Source organism: Aegilops tauschii, chromosome 5 (genome assembly GCF_002575655.3).
Source record: "Aegilops tauschii subsp. strangulata cultivar AL8/78 chromosome 5, Aet v6.0, whole genome shotgun sequence".
Classification (NCBI taxonomy): domain Eukaryota; kingdom Viridiplantae; phylum Streptophyta; class Magnoliopsida; order Poales; family Poaceae; genus Aegilops; species Aegilops tauschii.
The window spans coordinates 583,240,359-583,259,051 of record NC_053039.3 but is presented as its reverse complement, the minus strand read 5'-3'; the positions used below and the strand labels follow the sequence as shown (position 1 = coordinate 583,259,051).

The 18,693-nt window shown below is 44.0% G+C and overlaps 2 protein-coding genes across 2 annotated transcripts; both read right to left on the bottom strand.

The window, feature by feature from the left end:
• Positions 1–16: 16 nt before the first annotated feature.
• On the bottom strand, positions 17–6,940 carry LOC109733644 (disease resistance protein RGA2-like). The gene is made up of 2 exons (XM_073499592.1): positions 6,242–6,940; positions 17–2,174 (listed from the first exon to the last, which is right to left on the bottom strand). The coding sequence occupies exons 1-2, from the start codon at positions 6,938–6,940 to the stop codon at positions 513–515; spliced, it is 2,361 nt and encodes a 786-aa protein (XP_073355693.1). The 3' UTR covers positions 17–512.
• Positions 6,941–11,904: 4,964 nt separating this feature from the next.
• On the bottom strand, positions 11,905–17,878 carry LOC109733658 (putative disease resistance protein RGA3). The gene is made up of 5 exons (XM_040391364.3): positions 13,428–17,878; positions 13,156–13,312; positions 12,744–12,909; positions 12,533–12,627; positions 11,905–12,337 (listed from the first exon to the last, which is right to left on the bottom strand). Exon 1 carries the CDS (start codon positions 17,471–17,473, stop codon positions 13,439–13,441), a length of 4,035 nt encoding a protein of 1,344 aa, XP_040247298.1. The 5' UTR covers positions 17,474–17,878; the 3' UTR covers positions 11,905–12,337; positions 12,533–12,627; positions 12,744–12,909; positions 13,156–13,312; positions 13,428–13,438.
• Positions 17,879–18,693: the final 815 nt, after the last annotated feature.

The following is an 18,693-nucleotide window of genomic DNA, read 5'->3' as shown; positions in this document are numbered from 1 at the left end:
AATCAGTCCATATATACATATACCTTACAAAAAACAGACAGTCCATATATAGCTGGCAGGCAATATCCCCGCAGCACGCAGAAACATCTCATGGCATAGCAGCGGCATGAGCACACACGGGGTTCTGAATGAAGCAATTAGAACCCCTTATAAATGACTTACAAAAGCAGATGAATATATACGTACAACAGAGGTCTGCGATGATGCTGATATACATGGTCTTTGAATGCCTGAGCTGTAATGAGATATACTCCTCACTCTTTTTTCCCCTGTCCGTTGCTGCATTTACATGCAGTTTTTCCTCTTTTGGCTTTCCTTGGAAAAGTTTCAGAAACAAACAAACAGGAGCTGTAATAACGAACCAAGGATGTAAAACCTGTCAAGTTTCATTCTCAGTAATGGACCAACTGGGGGCTCCAGCAGGCTGTTTACCTCCTCTGCAGCAGCTGAAACCAACTCCAGCACCGAATGAGTAGAGCAAGTATATAGCCACGGGGAGCAAGTACAACAGCTCAGCGCAGTACGACTTTGGGGATGTGACCAATCTTGTGGGCACCCTCCCCTTGGCACCTCTCAATCAATATTGGACATCTAACAATTATGAGAACTTTCAAAGCAGAGAGACTCCGTATGCTTTCAGGCAAACATGTCAGGTTGGGGCAACCTCCCATGGAAAGTTCTTCTAGGCAAGTCAACTGTCCCAACCATTCCGGTAATATCTCTAGGCCTTTGCACTCCACCAACGCCAATTTTGTAAGACCTGTGAGGTTCTTCATACTTTCAGGCAAAGATGTCAGATTGCGGCAATCTGCAATGAAAAGTTCTTCTAGAGCCAGCCTAGAAGGATGAACGGAAGACGAGAGCTTCCCAAATCCTTGTTCTGGCAAAGCTGTCTCACTGTTGCTCAAAAACCAATTCATACTTCTTGGGGGATATGGTAGGAACTTCAAATTTGGGCAGTCCTTTACAACCAAAAGATGCAAATTAGGGATTAGAAACTCTTTGTTTTCTTCACTTGACTCTGTTGTCAACCATTCCACCAAATTCTCCATCGACGCCAAGTCCAGAACTCTTAGTTGCATACAAGGTCCGCCCTCTCCATAGAATTCCTTACCAGTTTTCCTAATGTTGGGACAGTTCCTCAGACACAAACTTCTTAAATTTGGGAGTGCGCCAAACATAGGAAGACAATCACATGCTTCCAAACCATCAAGGGTCAGTTCGCTGAGAAAAGGGAGGTAGGACGAGATGTGAAACATCCAGTCTGGGAAATCCTTGCCCCTATACCCAACCAACCAAAAGTTTTCAAGAGTCCGAGGAGGTACGAGCCTTTCCAGCACAGATTTACCACTTGATATATGAGACATCCACTCAGGGATCCAGCCAAGTTTTAGTACTCGGACATCTGATTTATCACGCAGTTTGACCCTGTCTGCATCTTCCGGATCCCAGACTTTCTCAAGGCCTGCAAGTATCAGCTCTGAACAAGTCAATCCCACAAGATCCACTATACTGCTACATCCTCTACTCTCTATCTCATGTACATTATGATGTACCATGCCCACGAGATTTAGACGCTTTTTAATGGCTTTAACCTTTTCAAGCAAATTAGAAGGTCCACTGTCGACCACAAACTGGGTGAGACTAGTCATGTCACCAATGCTATCAGGGCAGTCATCCATATCTAGAAGGCCATTCACGTGCAATATTTGAAGCTTAAGGTCACCAAATGAGGAGGGGAGCTCGCTGAGCCTCAGACAGTATGACAAATGAAGATACCTAAGCTTAAACAACTTGCATAGCGACTCAGGCAATTGTCGGAGCTTAGCACAACTTGTTAGGTTTAAATATTCAAGCTCGAAGAGGTGATCAAAACATTCAGGGAGTTCTTCGAGGTTATGACAGTCTGAAAGGTCTAGATATTTCAAATGATTAAGTTGGCAAAATGATCCTGGCAGCATTGAAACCTTGTAGCAACCAGAGAGGTCCACGAACTCAAGTTTCTGAAGATGGCAAAAATCAATTTGTAGGTTTTCAAGTTCATGACAACTTGATAGGTTCAGATGCTCTAAGCACGGAAAGCTAACATTGCCAGGTAGTTTGGTTAGCTTGGAACAACTTGACATGTTTAAGAGCGAGAGCTTAGACAGGTTGCCGAATTCATCGGGGAGCTGCTGAAGAGCACAACAATTTGACACGTCTAGATTCACTAGTAGAAAAAGGGCCTTTAGTCTCGGTTCATAAGGGCCTTTAGTCCCGGTTCTGGAACCGGGACTAAAGGGTCGTTACTAAAGCCTCCCCCTTTAATCCCGGTTCTTACACGAACCGGGACTAAAGGCCCTCCACGTGGCCGCTGCCTGGAGGTCCACATTTAGTCCCGGTTGGTAACACCAACTGGTACTAAAGGAAATTTTATGTTTTTTTGGACATTTTTTTTATTTTCAAATTTCTGAATTATTTTAACCTCTAATCTCTAATCAGCCCTCATCACTGCTCAATTTAACCTCTAATCTCTAATCACCCCTCATCATTCCAAATCATCTAACTTCCCGGACCCATCCTCTCACTACTCCAGCCTGAGCACGCTTAACTTCCGGGTTCTATTCTCCCTCGTTTCCAAGTCTGCACTTGTTGTTTTCCTGACAATAGTAAGATGTCAATCCTATTAACCCTCAGGAATTTAGCTTGAGCATGAAGTCACACATTTCACTATTTGAGTTTGAAACTATTGTTCTAAAAAACAATAATTATTTAGTAACACTAATATTTCTTGAATAAGTAGTTTGACCACAGCTTGACCAGATTTGACCAAAATTTAAAAAAACTGAAATAATTATTTAGTAACACTAATATTCTTGAATAATTATTTAGTAACACTAATACTTCTTGAATAAGTAGTTTGACCATAGTTTGACCAGATTTAACAAAAATTCAAAAAAAAACAGAAATTTGAGCATAACTTTTTTTCCTTTTAGAATTTGAGGATTCTAAAAATTTGCAAACAAGCCGTAGGCCGTCAAAATTGGATGCGGATTTTCGTGCTGAACATTTTGATATATTATACGTTTTTTTCTGACATGGTATGCAAAAGTTATAGCCGTTTTACATTTTCCCTACACTTTTTGCAAAACATGTCCAAATTTAAGTTTTTAAATTTTCCTAACTAGTACATGTAGTAACATAACTACATCTGGAAGGATTTTAATTTTTGAATTTTTTATCATTTTCTTTTGCTTTTTACAAAACTGAAAAGGCGATCAGGGGGTGTAGAGTTTGAAAATGGGACCTTTAGTACCGGTTCGTGCCATGAACCGGTACTAATGCCTCAAACCCCATTAGTACCGGTTGGTGGCTCGAACCGGGACTAAAGGTCTAACCTTTAGTACCGGTTGGTGCCACGAACCGGTACTAATGGCCATCGCACCCTTTAGTCCCGGTTCGTGGCACCAACCGGGACTAAAGGTCCCATTTGAACCGGGACTAATGCATGTACGGTGCCCTAGCCGCTCGAACCGGGACTAATGCTCACATTAGTCCCGGTTCGTAATGCAACCGGGATTAATGCTCTTTTCTGGCCGAACCAAAGCCCTGTTTTCTACTAGTGATGGTGTAAGCATTTAAGCTTACAGATTGATTCAGGCAACTCTTGGAGTATAGAGCACCCAGATAGATTGAGGAAAAATAGTTGAGTGAGACCCCCTAGTGATGCAGGCATCTTACTGAGGCTGCTACTGCTAGATATGTCCAAATAGCAAAGTTTGCTGAGGCGACAAATACTGTCTGGAAAGGTTTCAAGCATGGAATTGGAGAGAATAAGAGTTTCCATGTTTTGAAGTACATGAAAATTCTTAGGAAGTGATTTTATTGGCAAACCCGCGGCATCAATATACCTAATTAGCTTCAATTGATTAATGGAAGATGGCAGCACCACACTACTTGGAGGAGGTTGACCTTTAGCTGAATGTCCACTTAGGTCCAAGACACGTATGAACTTGGATCGAGAAAATGCCTTTTTCGGGAGTTGCAGCCCCCCTAAATCCCGATAGTGGAGGGATCTAAGCTTGCCTGGAATATATTTGAAAATCTCAGGATCATTCTTGAAGTTGGTTAACTGTGCATGTCGGCCGTAATGAGCTCTGTTCCAGCTGGTGCTTTTGCTAGCATCCAGGTCAACCAATTCATCAGCAGCAATAATTGATGCGAGATCATGCACCAAATCATGCATGACCAGTTTTGGAGGAACTCTGAAATGCAATGGACTTGGACTAACCTGCAGAGGTAACTACTATCAATTTAGTATTGCAAAGATAAATGTAAAACCCCTTGACAATAGGAGATGATCTGGTAAAATTGCAACTTCCTCTAAATCCACGGAACCCTTATATAGAACAACTATCCTAACCACTTTTTTTTACTACAACCCATGGATTTTCATAAATTGTTTGTATGGCATTCAAACTGGGATAACTAGCAAAGCATGTAAAGCTAATAAAGCGTATGATGTACAAGAGGAATTTTCATACATATTTGTCTACATATGTTTTGCGAATTTTTCAAATTTCTCTGGATAATGAGTTTCACTTGTTTAGTTCATGAAGTACATAACCTGGACTGATGAGGCGACAAGGTTTATGCTTGACTGTTGTTTCAAGCTCCGTTGCAACTTTCAAGTTCAAGAAACAACGCCACTTGCAACGCACTGATGCTCTAAATGGCAGGTTTTCTCTTGGAGCGACTCAAAACCAAGTGGATCAACTATATGGATCAGACTTGGGCGTATGGCTAAGTATTAGTATGTTTTAGATGGTATCGAATGATCTGGTAATGGTTGGTTAGTATGTGAACTTGATTTCTGTCACTTTGATGAATTTTATGTATCGAACAATATTTGGGCTATTTAATGTATGGATTGAACCATGTCATTGTGAAGTTCTAGGAAGGCTTGCTTACACATATGTGTTAGTTATTTCAAAATTTTGCACTTATATCATGTATTATATGTGAGTGTTATTTTACACCTATGTGTTTTTTATTGGCTGGCATGCAAATTCTGAATTATGGAACCAAGCCAATCAAAGTTGCCAAATGTTTGGCAAGACATTTGGCTTGAAACCAAATGGAAGTCAATGGTTTTGCCAAAAAAAGGCAAGTACCCAAATGATGTGGCTCAATCCAAACAGCCATTGATTTGGTCATGCCAATAATTAGTGGGGCTAGATGTGGCTCAATCCAAACACGCCCTAATGATGTGGGCTGCCCAGCGGACAACCTAGAAGAATCTGGACAGGAGGGCCATGGGCGGCGTTTAGGGACTAGTGCTTCACCACCAAATGTGCTGCAATTTTCATTGTTTCTATAATTTGTGCACGAAACTGTTGTGTTACAAATGTGAAGCCTATCTTATAAAACTATTAAATTAGTATATATACATGTAGGGGGGTTGCACCTTTCTTTTCCAAAAAAGAGAGTGGCTGGTTGCAAAAGGAATGCCACAAATGCACATAATTTGGTGAACTCCAACTAGGATTGAATCATCGATATGTCATACTGGGGAGATCTATAGCAAAGAATCTAAAATATATATAGTATATCTGATTCAAAATCAATGGGCACCAAATTATTAATAAATTGATCAAAATTAGATTCTAATTTCATGGCATATAATCGAGATATTAGGGGCTTCTTTGATTCAAAGGAATTTTATAGGATTTCTGGAGGATTGAAATCCTTAGGATTTTTTTTCTATGTTGGTCCTTGGATTCATAGGATTGGATCCCATAGGAATTTTTCCTATGGAATCTTTTGTACTACATTTCATAGGAAATTTAACATCCACTCCAACCTCTTTTTACGATTCCTTTGTTTTTCCCGTGGCATCAAACAATCATTGCCAATTCTATAGTATTCAGATGGGCATGCCACTCCAACCCTACACTTTTCCTATTCCTGCGTTTTCAAAATCCTACGAATCAAAAGGCCCTAGATCCAGGAGTCGAAGGGTAAGAAAGAATCTAAAACTAAAGATATATTAACCCGACATAGTCAAAACAACAGACCTACTGTATTAAAGTACAAAACTGAACTTATCAGTACTAATAATAAATTTAAATTTAGAAATGGTCATATTAAAACCTATGAAAGTGCAGGTCCTAAGTTAGAACCTATGAAAGTGTGTTCTTATCTATAAATAAAGTAAAAAAAACATAATTGTAAAAATGAACCAGCCATAGTCAAAACTAACCAAAGCAGATTTTGGAATCCGAAGAAAGGACATGCCCAAAAGATAGTTGATGCACCTTTGACCATCGTGCCTTGAACTGATGTACCCAAGTGCATTCCATTGCTGGATTATATGATTGATGTGCATGACAAAGCCCTTGGGGAAGGCTGCCAAGTACGTGAAACACATTTTGAACTCTATCTTCATGTAGTAATAGCTCACCATTAGCCTCTCTAATGCTTCTTCCTGATGTCCTTCTCTCAAACCCAAATCAACCTTGGTGTCTCTTATATCTTCCCATGCACCCACGGTCCTTAGCTCCGACATTACCTGCCCAAGAGCATTTGCCATGAGCGGTAAACCCCCACACTTGCCTGCAATTTGCTTTCCAATTTCTTCTAAGCCACTGTGGTCATCATCAGATCCAAATGCCCTTTGCTTGATTAATTCCCAACAATCACCAGGTTCTAAAACACCCAAATCGATTATGTCGGACTCAGGAACCGTGCAAATTTTCCTCTGATTTGCAAGAAAACCAGTGCGCAATTGTTGCACTACACTTCGGCTTCGGGTAGTTACTATAATACTGCTACCCTTGCGGCCATGTTGTAACATCTCCTTCAACCTTTCAAGATTATTTCCATCTTCTTCCCAGAGATCATCCAGAACAATCAAGTATCTTCTGGTAGCAAGTTCCTTTTCAACTTGGTCTATCTTCATCATCACCTTGGTCTATCTTGTGGGGCATGGTTATTCGCTGCAGGAGTTGATTGTTCCTGGAAAACCATAAGCTGACCTGCAAAAAGGGAAAATTGAAGTCGGTAAGCACAACTTTTTTCAGACTCTCATGCACCGCAGGAGCAGGCAGAGAAGAAGGATGGACACGGACGTTAGTTACAAAATAAGGGGATAAAGATGGGCTATGGCATAACCAGACGCATGCACAAGGACATTTGCTCCAAACACGTACGATAATCAAAGAATCAATGTCTTTTTAGATAAGAAGAGTAGAAGAATCAACTCATATGGGAATGTTTGCTGGGTGAGCATGGAGGCAAGGAATCGTTTTTGCTTTGCTTGCTTGGAACCAAAAGCATAACGAATATATGGAGTGGGCGTGTTTCTTTGCTTGAATCCAACTCCAAATTAAGACATTCTATCTATCTATCTATCTATCTATCTATCTATCTATGCGTGTCGTGTGTGTGTGTGTGTCCATGAGATGTGATGTGCACTGGCTGGTGTACGTAATTAAGGTGCAACTGATCGAGTATGTAATAAACTAACTTAACTGCTTAAGGGCCTGTTCGGTTGACAGGGAAAATGGAGGGGTTTGTCAAGGATTGGCAGGGATTACGCCCTCTACAAGTCAAAACCTCCTACAATCCACCCCAATCCCCCTGTGAGGAGGTGTAACCGAACAAAGCCTAAAGCAAAGTGGTGCCCCCTTGGCAATCATGCTTGCTTATTGCTTAATAAAGCAGTTGTTGAACCACTTTGTTTCATTTTCGATGAGATGATGCACAACATGAAGCGGTTTGTTGAAATTGTAGAGAGCTTGCATTGGGACCACATCACAAGAAGCTCTCTGCAAACACTAATTATAACGTTCAGCATGCAGAACTGATCCTTTTTGGGGCACTTGTGTTGTGTTGTGTTGTGTTCTCTTCTTGGTAGCTGCCTACCACTGATGAAGTAATCCCCATAGCTGCCATTGACGAACTAATCCCTGGTCGATTGATTGGATTGGGGCCAGAACGTAGAGCCATAGAGGATGAGGAAGCTGAGGTGGTGCGCCCCGAGTCGACCTCCGACCCATTCTTGTTTGAGGCCCTACCAAAGAGTGCTCTTCGGCCCTGTTCCACCATTTTTCGGCCGCAAGTAGACCCAAGACTCTACTTCGGCCTGGAGTTGGCCGAAAAGCTTATCTTGGGCCAGCAGGACATATAGTTTCCAAATTTGCTATAAAAAAACATGATAGTTTCAAAAAGAATCCAAAAACAAGATACATGAACAAAAAAATGGTTGAGATGAAATAAATCTTACGGGGTTGTCGTGGCACCAGAGCTGACGGGGAATATATATACAGCAGGAGCAGGGGCTCCTCTCCTCGGGCAAGAGCGGAACAATGCCGTCCAATTCCTCGTCGATGTTCGTCGGCAGCCTCTGCTGGGTGGGTGGGTGTTCGTCGGCAGCCTCCGCACAGTGCAGTTCGCTGCTGTAGGTACGCCCATGCATGCTAACGTATCCATCTAGGAATCATGCACATGGCCACACGAATCAATCTCCTACAGCAGCAAGACTTGGACTCCGTGCATCCACAGGCGACACAAGACCGGTACCCACGGTCATGGCCAACTGCCATCTACGTCAACCTGTACGACATCTACACCACCGATCTGCAACGACATCTACACCACCTATGTACACCTCTGCATCGACCCTGTGCCACTTCATCGACCTGTACTGTACAACTAGCCCGGCCGGCTGCCAATCAACATACTTCATCGAGCACACCTACGAGAAGCGACCTTAACATGCACTGTCCACACGCCAGGCCGGTGTGGAATGGGATGCAATCTTCATCGACTTCTCTGGCACGACACGGCATCGACACTTCATCGCCGCTTCAAGCGACACATCATCGTCGACACGCCGCTGCAACGCCAACGCCGACACTTCATCGCCAAGGTCTTCACCAACATCATCGTCGACACACCGCCGCCACCTCGTCCACAAGATGATGGACGACTAGCGTCCTCTGACAGATTTTTCTGCAAGACGCGACCTCGACGACGGCATCGACCGCATCATCCACGACAACACGACTGCATTGACACAGCGTCACTACAGTGACTACCCATACACGGGCCACACGGTTTCTGGCAAAACCGATGTGTGCTCGATGGGTTTCTTCCGGTCTCGGCAAAACCGGTGGACTCATCGCCGACGACACCCTCTGACATCCGTAAGGTGTATCGTCCACATCTGCAGCTCCGTCATAGCGCATTTTTTTTGCGCCTCCGGCTTTGGTTGGCTTCATCATCCGTGACGACTATATCATCAACCACGGCTACCTCGACATCGACATACAGGGCTACATCTACAGTTACTCATCGGCGACAACTCCAGTCAACAGCGTCCGCGTCGTTACTAGCGTCCACACCACTCCCGCTGTGACTGCGGGAGGGAACATAGGAGAGACGAGGAAGGCACCAGAAGGGGACGCAATCACCGTCCCAGGTGCCGACCCGTCAGCCATTAGAGACTGATGGCGCACTGGAGAAGACGACATGATCGCAAGACTTCAAACTCAGTCGTAATTGTCTGCTTCACTCCCGCTACGACTGAGGGGATGCTAGAAGTATAATTATGTTTAGTTAGGGATTAGGAGTTAGAGATGGAATACGTTTAAACCATGTACGACTTGCCCTCTACGTCAAGTCTCTCTCTCATATTGTACTCTATATATACCCGACACAAGGGTTAGATCAATACAACATACAAGACAATATTCAGTTATCCTACAATTTCCACAGAGCGAGGTTAGCAAATTTCAAGTGTACCTTGATTTATTTATTTTGAAAAACAAAAGCAGATGCTATCCATCCCGGATATTAATTATTATATCCCAATGAATGTGCTCATTCCCATTAATAATCAATCAAAAGCCAATCCAATCTGTGTAACACTGAACATCTATGTACATCGAAAGGCGCGCATCACTGATTAAAGGCTGACTGAAGTTGCACAAGGATAGTAGAGATAGTAGAGATAACAAATTTCAAATGTAGCTTGATTTATTCCCAGAGATCCTTTAAAGCACACCAATCTTCTACTGCTGCAGCAGCTGATGGCAAGCTAGGAGAAGCAGGAAGGCCCCAAAGCTCAAGGCAGTCACTCCCTCACATTGCTTGCTGCCACTGAGGAATTAATTAACCACACAACTTTTGCCTTCAATATCAGATTCAGATGTGAAGCTGCCAAATCTTATAGACATTAAGCAAGCGTGAATGTACTGTACTGGCTAGCATTGTGCTAATGACAGTTACACCCAACAACATTGGCATCATCGATCAGTTGGTCCGTCCGTGGTCACGGAACAAAATCATGATCGGAACATTGGGGAAAAAAAAGAACACAATTCTACCGTACCAATTTCATTTACAGAGGCCGGCGAATACACAAAAATTTCGTGTCAAGTGGTGCGAGGCTGAAGCTGAATCCCACCCAATAACCACCTCGCACCTTGGCACCCTTTGGATCTTGGATGTCCCTTCTTTAGAGGAATGCTCTCTTCTCTTCGCTGTTTAAAGGAACCAAGGACATCCCACTGTCAAGACAGACAATTGCTTCAGCACTGTTTGTTTGTTTGTTTGCTCTGAATCAGCTGTGAAATTCACTACTGGGACTGCATTATCCAATAAGTGAACTTAGGTCAGAATACGAAAAAAGCACAAGGTAACTTAAACACCCAATCATTCATTACTTTTGTGTGAAGGATAAATGCCAATGAAATATAAACCTGTATGTATGCAATCTCCATGCAAGATTGTACGTAGCTGGGTACAATACGTTTCAGTACTCCGGTCCTACAGGAATAATTCAGTATCAGGCTAAATAGGTTCAAGAACCAAACAAATTGGAAAGCATTCTCTCTTGTGTTGTAGAGTGTAACTCAATTAAATTTCATTTCACGATAATAGTAGGAATCCATACCAAGTATAGGAAGAACAGAAACAGTCTCAGTCTGTGTGGTACCAACTATAAGAGTGGTGATACGATTGACAGTTTCCTCAAAAACGTCTCTCCTGCCATACAATGTGTCTTGTATAATCATGGAAGCAGTCTGAGGCCGATGTAGGACGACTGACAATGCCGTGCTGTTGCTTGGGATACTGCCGATGCCGATGCGGAGCAAATTGGAGACGGAATCACAGTGGGACTGCATGCCCTGTAACAGGGACTTGATCTTGCTGGACATGGACACTCTGTCGAAATGCAGCATATCATCACCATCAGCACTAGCACTAGCACTAGCAGAGTTGGTTTTGGATTTTTTGGTGACGCGGCCGACAAGAGCAGCATCCATGTGCGACTGCATGAGGCTCACACTAGTGCGGAAATGCTTACAAACAATCTTAATTGGTGATATGAAAAAATAAGTCTCCATGTGTTTGAAGTGCATGAAAATCCCCAGGAAGTGATGTTATCGGCAAGCCTGTGGCATCAAGATATCTAATTAGCTTTATCAAATGACTAGTGGAATGTGGCAGCACCACGCTACTTGGAGCAGATTGGGCTTTAGCTGAATAATGTTCACTCAGGTCCGAGACACGTGTGTACTTGGACCGAGAAAAATGCCTTTTTCGGGAGTTGCATGTTAGAATAAACCTTGCAAGTTGAGTAGCTTCAGAGTTTCAGAAAATTCAGTTAGTTTTGCTGCCATGGCAGCTGTGTCGGTAGTTCTCTATCAGTTTGGACAGTTAGCAGGTTAGCGAGATTAGCAGCTCAAGTGCTTAACGGTTCCATACTGATTCGTTCGTGGGATGGCACGAGCATTTTGGGTCGTGGTGGGCGCAAAGTCAGGAGGCCACAAGCCACGTTTCCCTCGCTTGTTGGCATCAATGCACTCCTCCCAAAGCCGATTTGTTGGCATCAATGCCTGACTTTGCTTGGAATCGTTTTTAGTAGTAATAATAATAATAATAATAATAATAATAATAATAATATGGCTGGGTGCATCAACTAATCCAGAAGAATCATTTTTTTCTCGGAGGAACTGGAAGATGGTTGCCCATCCCATCGAGTTTCTACTTGTTCCAAAATGGAACGATTTTACTCTTCTACTCTATCTAGAAAAAACACAATTCTACTGCCGTACCAATTTAATCTACAGAGGCGAATACACAAAAGTTTCTTCTCAAGTGGTGCGTGCGAGGCTGATGCTGAATCCCAATAACCAACCACGTCCCACCTATTTGAGCATCCTTTGGAATGGATGTCCCTTGTTGGAATGCTCTGTTGGCTGCTGCTGCTGCATACCGCCGCATCCACAAAGCCCTTGAGGAACCAAGGGCATCGCACTGTGAGCCATCACTTGGTGGATATTCTATTCTGCAAACACGCAAGACAAATTATATCAGCTGGTGCTTTAAGAGGAATTACCTGAAAGCAACAGCAACATTCTGGCAACAGACAGATTCAAGTAATTCAGAGAGAGATTACAATGTTTCAGTGCACGACACTCCTATTTGAGCATCAGTACAGAAAACACAAAAAATGACAACAAAGTGTCAACTACGTAATGACCTTTCAGCATATCAAGACAGACAATTGCTTCACTTCTGTTTGTTTGTTTGTTTGTTTGCTCTGAATCAGCTGTGAAATTCAATTCACTACTGGGACTGCAGAATCCAATAAGTAGAGTAGAATAAATGAACTTGGGTCAGACAGAGTATAAATAAGTAAAGTAATCCAATAAGTATGAAAGTAAATTAAACAACACCAAATCATACATTACCTTTGTTTGTTCTGCTTGTTTTGTTTTGTTTTTTTGAAAAAAAGAGAGCAAGTAATGGCCTGCTGTCTGCTGACCTTGGAAAGTTCAACAAGAAAACCACCGCAGGACTCCACGTTTGTATTGAAGACCAAGTGCAACATTCACTAATGCACTCTAATTGCTAGGTCTGCAGAATTCGGGTAACCAACTATTCTTGGGTCAGACAATGAAGAACAAGCTGGAATAATAGGCAACTCCTATAACAATAACGCAGCTACTCAGGAGGCCTAAATGAAATGAATGCAGTCATAAATGAAGGATCAGGAATTTGGTTCTGGAGTGGCCGTATGCATCGCCCAGATGCAGAGGCCGGGGGTCATATCCTCCTTTTCTAAAAAAAGGAATTTGGTTCTGGAGGTGGAGAGGTACTAACCGGCAGATCATGCAGCAGAATGAAGAGTTCACAGCTAGTGTTGCGTTGCAGAATGAAGAGTCGGTAGGTTGTATCTCGCACCTGACCTGCTGATTAATGTGCAGGTTTCACAACCTGTGTGCACAAAAGATTGATTGCAACAGTGGAACCTGCTAGTCTGTAAGATTTGACAACAGTGGTTAAGATGAGGCAGAAATATATATGGATGGCGAATAAACCTCGTTTCATCAGAAATAGAGAAACAATCAAAATAGGGAGGCGACAAGTGTTACCTTGGGTGTAGTTAGTAATCCGAGACGGATAAATCTGGGTTGCTTCTTTTGATTTTCTCAATTTGCTCGTTTATCTCAGCGCTGCGCCAATTCATCTTTAGTCTTCTCAGCGAAAGCGGGAGGCCCTCCTTGGGCAACGATTGGATTTTTAGACACCCACGGACACATAACTCCTTGAGAGAAGAAAGGCGATGCAACCCTTGAGGAAGGGACTGTAGACCCCTGCATCTGAAAAATGTTAGATTCTGGAGGGAGGTGAGGAGCTGCAGCGCTTTCTCTTGCTCTTCCGTCAAGCTTTCCATCGTTTCATCAATCCAGAATACAAGTGTGTGGAGGGCCGGGGCGAGGAGGTTGCAAATAGGAGCAACAAGCAATCCACAGTTGTTATCCACATTGAGTTTCTCCAATCTAGAGATGTAACCTGCAGGCAATAATTTGGCCCTCTGAGAGTGAGAGGCCGCCTCTGAGAGCATATCTGCTGCTAAGGTGTTGCACCTATGCACTTGCAGCTCTATGAGGTTGACTGCGATGAGAGGATTGAATCCATCCACTGTTAAATTACTGCAGTAGTTTAGCTGTAGAGTGGTGAGAGACGTGAGGTTTGAGAGCAGAGCCATTGACTTCATGCTTGGCTCTTGGAAAACATCAAGTTTCTTCAGGGAAGCAGGGAAAGGGCAAATGGTCTCTGATTCTCCCATTCCCATGGGCCAACGAGAGAAGAGTTTGCCACATCCCACTATTGTTAATGATTGGAGCAATGAGTTGTCCTCCTGAATTCCTCCTCCATTCTCCTTCTCCTCAGGCACAAGAACCAGGCCCCGGCAGCCTGAGAAGGTAAGTTTCTGCAGTGAGCTGGATGATGGGAACTGCATTACACATTCCTCATAGCCAACTATCACCAACACAGAAAGAGCTGGGAAACAGTTTAACACTTTTGACGATGATGATTTGCTGCTGGTAAGACGAGATACATGTAATGTGAGATTCTTAACTGAACGCAAGACAATACTGCCATCCAGCTCTTCAGGGAACACACCGGCGCATCTTAGGAGAGTCATATCTTCTACTGTATCCAGATTGTGGGAGGCCAAAGCACCGCCATACCCTCTAACAACCAATTTCTTTCCATCATAACGCAACCATTCTGAATCACCTATTCCAACATCCAAATCTGTCAGTGTGGGGGTGTGAGGCATGGAGGGCAGAGACATCTTGGGGCACCCATGAACAAAAAGTCTGCGCAAATTGGTGCAAGATACCTCCGACAAGGGCATCACACGGAGATTGGGACAGTCGATGCAGTTGATTTCTTCAAGACTTGGAAAGGAATGGCAATTAGGTTCCACATCCCATTCAGCAAGATCTGGCATCTCACAAAACCCAGCCGTCTTCAAGCGCATAAAACATTTGCCTGGAGCGCCTCCACATCGAGGCCCAAACTGATGCATTCCACAGACTTTCTTCAAATAGAGTCCCTTCAGATTTGGTAGCTTCCCAAAAGGTGGGAGTGTCCTCCAAGATACGCCTTCTAGAGCGAGAGTCTCTAAACTTGTTAACCAGATGTCAAAACACAACCAGCTAGGACCAACGGTACCACCATGATTTACAATTGCAAGTACTCTAAGATTAGAGTGTGGTTGAAGAGCATCAAGAATATCAGCATCTGTAGTTGGTCCACCAAGGTCTCTGTCCCAGAGTAATTCCAACTGCTTCAGATTCCTTTTCAACATCAGTTTGGCTGCAGTAGCTTCCTCCTTGGTTGCCACGTGTTCAAGACCACGTACAGTCAGTCCTCCTTCAAGCTCTGTCAATGGCCCAAGTTCTGACAGTTCAAATCCCATGCTCTCCTTCTTAACATGGAATTCTTCTAGCCTCTGTAGATGCTTCATCTTTCCAACATTGCGAATATTGGAGTGCAGTTTACTTTCAGCACGGAAATCATGTAAATTCTCAAGGTGGCTAAAGTCTTCAGGCAAATCAGAACTACCACGCCAATCATCTAGGTCCAGGAATTTCAAGTGATAAAATCTTGATAGTGTACTAGGTAACCTCATTTCCCCGTCAATGTGAGGTGAACTAATTTTGAGGTACTGGAGGTGGATAAGTTTTGAAAACATATCCGGAAAAGATTGTGCAGACTTCACCACTATAAATAGGACACGCAGACTATTTATTTCCTTGAAGCTATCTTTCAATATCTTGGCGGTTCTTTCTTCTTCATATTCTCTAAAAATCATCAAAGTCCGCACATTAGCAATGTCTATCTTCTCCCTTAGTTTAGACATTTCTTCCTCAAAATTTGCATCATATCTGTCTTCTATGTTGATAGATAAGTGTCGAACAGATTGCGGGATGGCATCAGCTCTGAAATCAAAGCCACTTATATTGAGGCATTCTTGTGCAGAAACACTCTTAGATAGCTCATGCATTAAATCATGCATTACATAGCAATCAAATTCCTTTTGTTTGCATCGATCATCCAAATAATACTCTTTCTTCTTCATGAGAAAACCATTGTCCACTAGCTCTTCCAGGTAATTCCTATCGGCTTGGTGATCAGAGTCTATGATGCCTACTGCAACCCAGAAATGATTGATTTCTGAAGAAGTAAACCAATGATCTTCGGGGAAAAGGCCACAATAGGAAAAACATTTCTTCAGATCAAAAGGGAGGCAATCATAGCTAATTTTTAAAGATGGCATGATATCATCATTATTTTGCTGCTTTAGCCACTGATGCTTTTCAAGAACTCCATTCCAATGTTTCTGAGAAAGGTCCTTGTGCAATAGTCTACCAACTGTTTTGGCTGCCAGCGGGGAACCCTTTAGCTTGTCTGCAATTTTTTGTGCAATACCAGCTAACTCATCTTCGAAATGCTCTGGCTTGTTGTCTTCACCAAATATACATGCTTCAAAGAATGTGAAGAAGTCATTAGACTCCAAACCTAGCAGCTCTAGTGGATCAATTGTTTCCATCATTTGTGCTAGCTTTGGAAATCGAGTTGTGACAAGTAGCATGCTTCCTTTGGTTTCCCCCTTTGTGAAGGGAGCTAACAAGGTTTTCCACTGATCCTGACTGTCACATTTCCATATATCGTCCAAGACAATTAGAAACCTCTTGGACTTGAGACGGCGCACAATGGATCTCTGAAGATGATCTAAATTGGTTGTTTCATTTGCAACACTGCTGCTTCCTCCTTCTTCAGTTGCAGGTATGCAGGCAAGGATCTCCCTGGTGAGCTTAAGCACATTGAAATCAGTGGATACACACACCCAGACCCTGACTTGGAAGTGCTCTTCAGTCCTTGCATCATTATACAGATGTTGAGCAAAAGTTGTCTTTCCAATACCCCCTGGACCAACTATAGGAAGAACAGAAACAGGGTGTTTGCAGCTGAAGATACGGTTGACAGTTTCCTCAAAAGTGTGTCTCCTGCCATACAATGTATCTTGTATAATTGTGGATCCAATCTGCGGCCGGTGTACAGCAACTGGCATGCTGTTGCTTGGGATATTGCCAAGCAAATCAGAGACGGAATCACAGTGCGTCTGCATGTCCTGTAACACCGACTTGAATTTTCTGGAGAAGATCACTCGGTGGAAACGTAACTCATCATCCCCACTGGTAGAATCACTATCATCTTGTGCAGAGGAACAAGAAAAGCATGCGGCCCAGCTGCTGGTGGCAGTGTGGCGGAGAGCATTGCGAGCATGACGGAGAAAATTGGCCTGGGTGGCGGCGTAGTTGGTGGCGTGGAGCCTGTCATGGATCTGGAAGTAGTGGAGCTCATCCAGCAGATCCTCCGCCTCGTCGGCGTTCCTGCTCAGCGCCGGCAGCAGCTCCTGCAGTCCAGGGTTGTGGCCGACGTCGCTCACCTGGGCTTGGGCGTTGTGCAGCAGGCCTCGCGTGTGCGCGAGCTTGGCCCTGATCTGCTGGGAGTTGTGGCCGAGCTCCAGGCTGTCCACGTACGCCGCCACCGGGGCGGCGGACAGCATAGTGAACACCTTGCCGAGGAGCGTGGCCGCCGAGCCGAGAGCCGCCGCCATCTGCACTCCGCCGGCCGCCTCGCCTCAGCTCCGAGCTCGGTCAACGCCGCCGGGGAGCGGTGTCGTGTGGGGAGCAAGGACAGGGTACTCTTCCCCAACTGCCCACGCCACCGCACAGCCGTAGATCTGCACTCCGCCGGCCGCCGGACGTCGAGTCGCCGGGGCAATAATTGGTGTTTTCTTTTGACGCCGGTGGAAGCTGTAGCTCTAGCGGTGTGGGGATTGCTTGCTTGCTTGGTTGGTATGGTTTGAGCTGTTTGACCAACCTATGGATACAAATTATTGGGACCCAAGCCGGTAATGCAAAACTTTTACGAATACACCCCTACTGAAAGGTTTCTTTACAGAATGTCGGCTTTATTAATAATTAATCAAACAATAAGACTCCCCGTTCCATAATATAAGAACATTCTTTACACTAGACAACACACACTTCTCGAGATACAATCCGAAACATAACGGAAAATACATATCCTCCCGTCTCAAAATAAGTGTCTCAACTCTGTATTAGCTTTAGTACAAAACTATACTAAAGTTGAAACACTTATTTTGGGACGGAGTGAGTACATGATTTAGATTTCAAAATCCCAAGATTTTTCTGCCATTTAGAATATTTCTTTTGTATCTCCTTTAGGCGGTGAGCAGGGGCGGACCCAGGATTGGGCCAAGCCCAGGCCCCAGGCGCTACAGTGCAGCTACAGTGCTCAATAAGCTGCGGTCAACGAAGTAAATCATTCTCATGCCCTAGGCCTAGGCCCCACCGGCATGGGTCCCGGATCCGCCACTGGCGGTGAGCATGTGTAAGAACATATCTCAACATTTTCACGGGTTGCATTTATATGGAAATTTCGGAACCATCCAAGTCCTTGGTTTTTTAGGGAGAGTGGAAGGTTTTGTAGATAAACAAACATCCGATAAAACATATGGAAGATGCCATCACGCTTGGGCGTGTGGGCAGTTGCAGATGGTGTGCCCCTTCTCCTCTAGGTGGCAGCTATTTCAGGGGAAACCCTAGATCTGGGTCTCTCAGATCAGATGATGATGGAGACTTTGGTGTCGTTCTCCCTCTTGAGGGCATCCTTTTGGAGCAGAGGCTCATTAGAGGGGCCAACAGGTGGAGTGGTGTTACGTCGTCGCATTGAAGACGGTGGGTCTCGACGGCGTGGAGCACTGGAGTCTTAGAATTGGACGTGGTTTGATGGACGCACGCAGGCATGTGG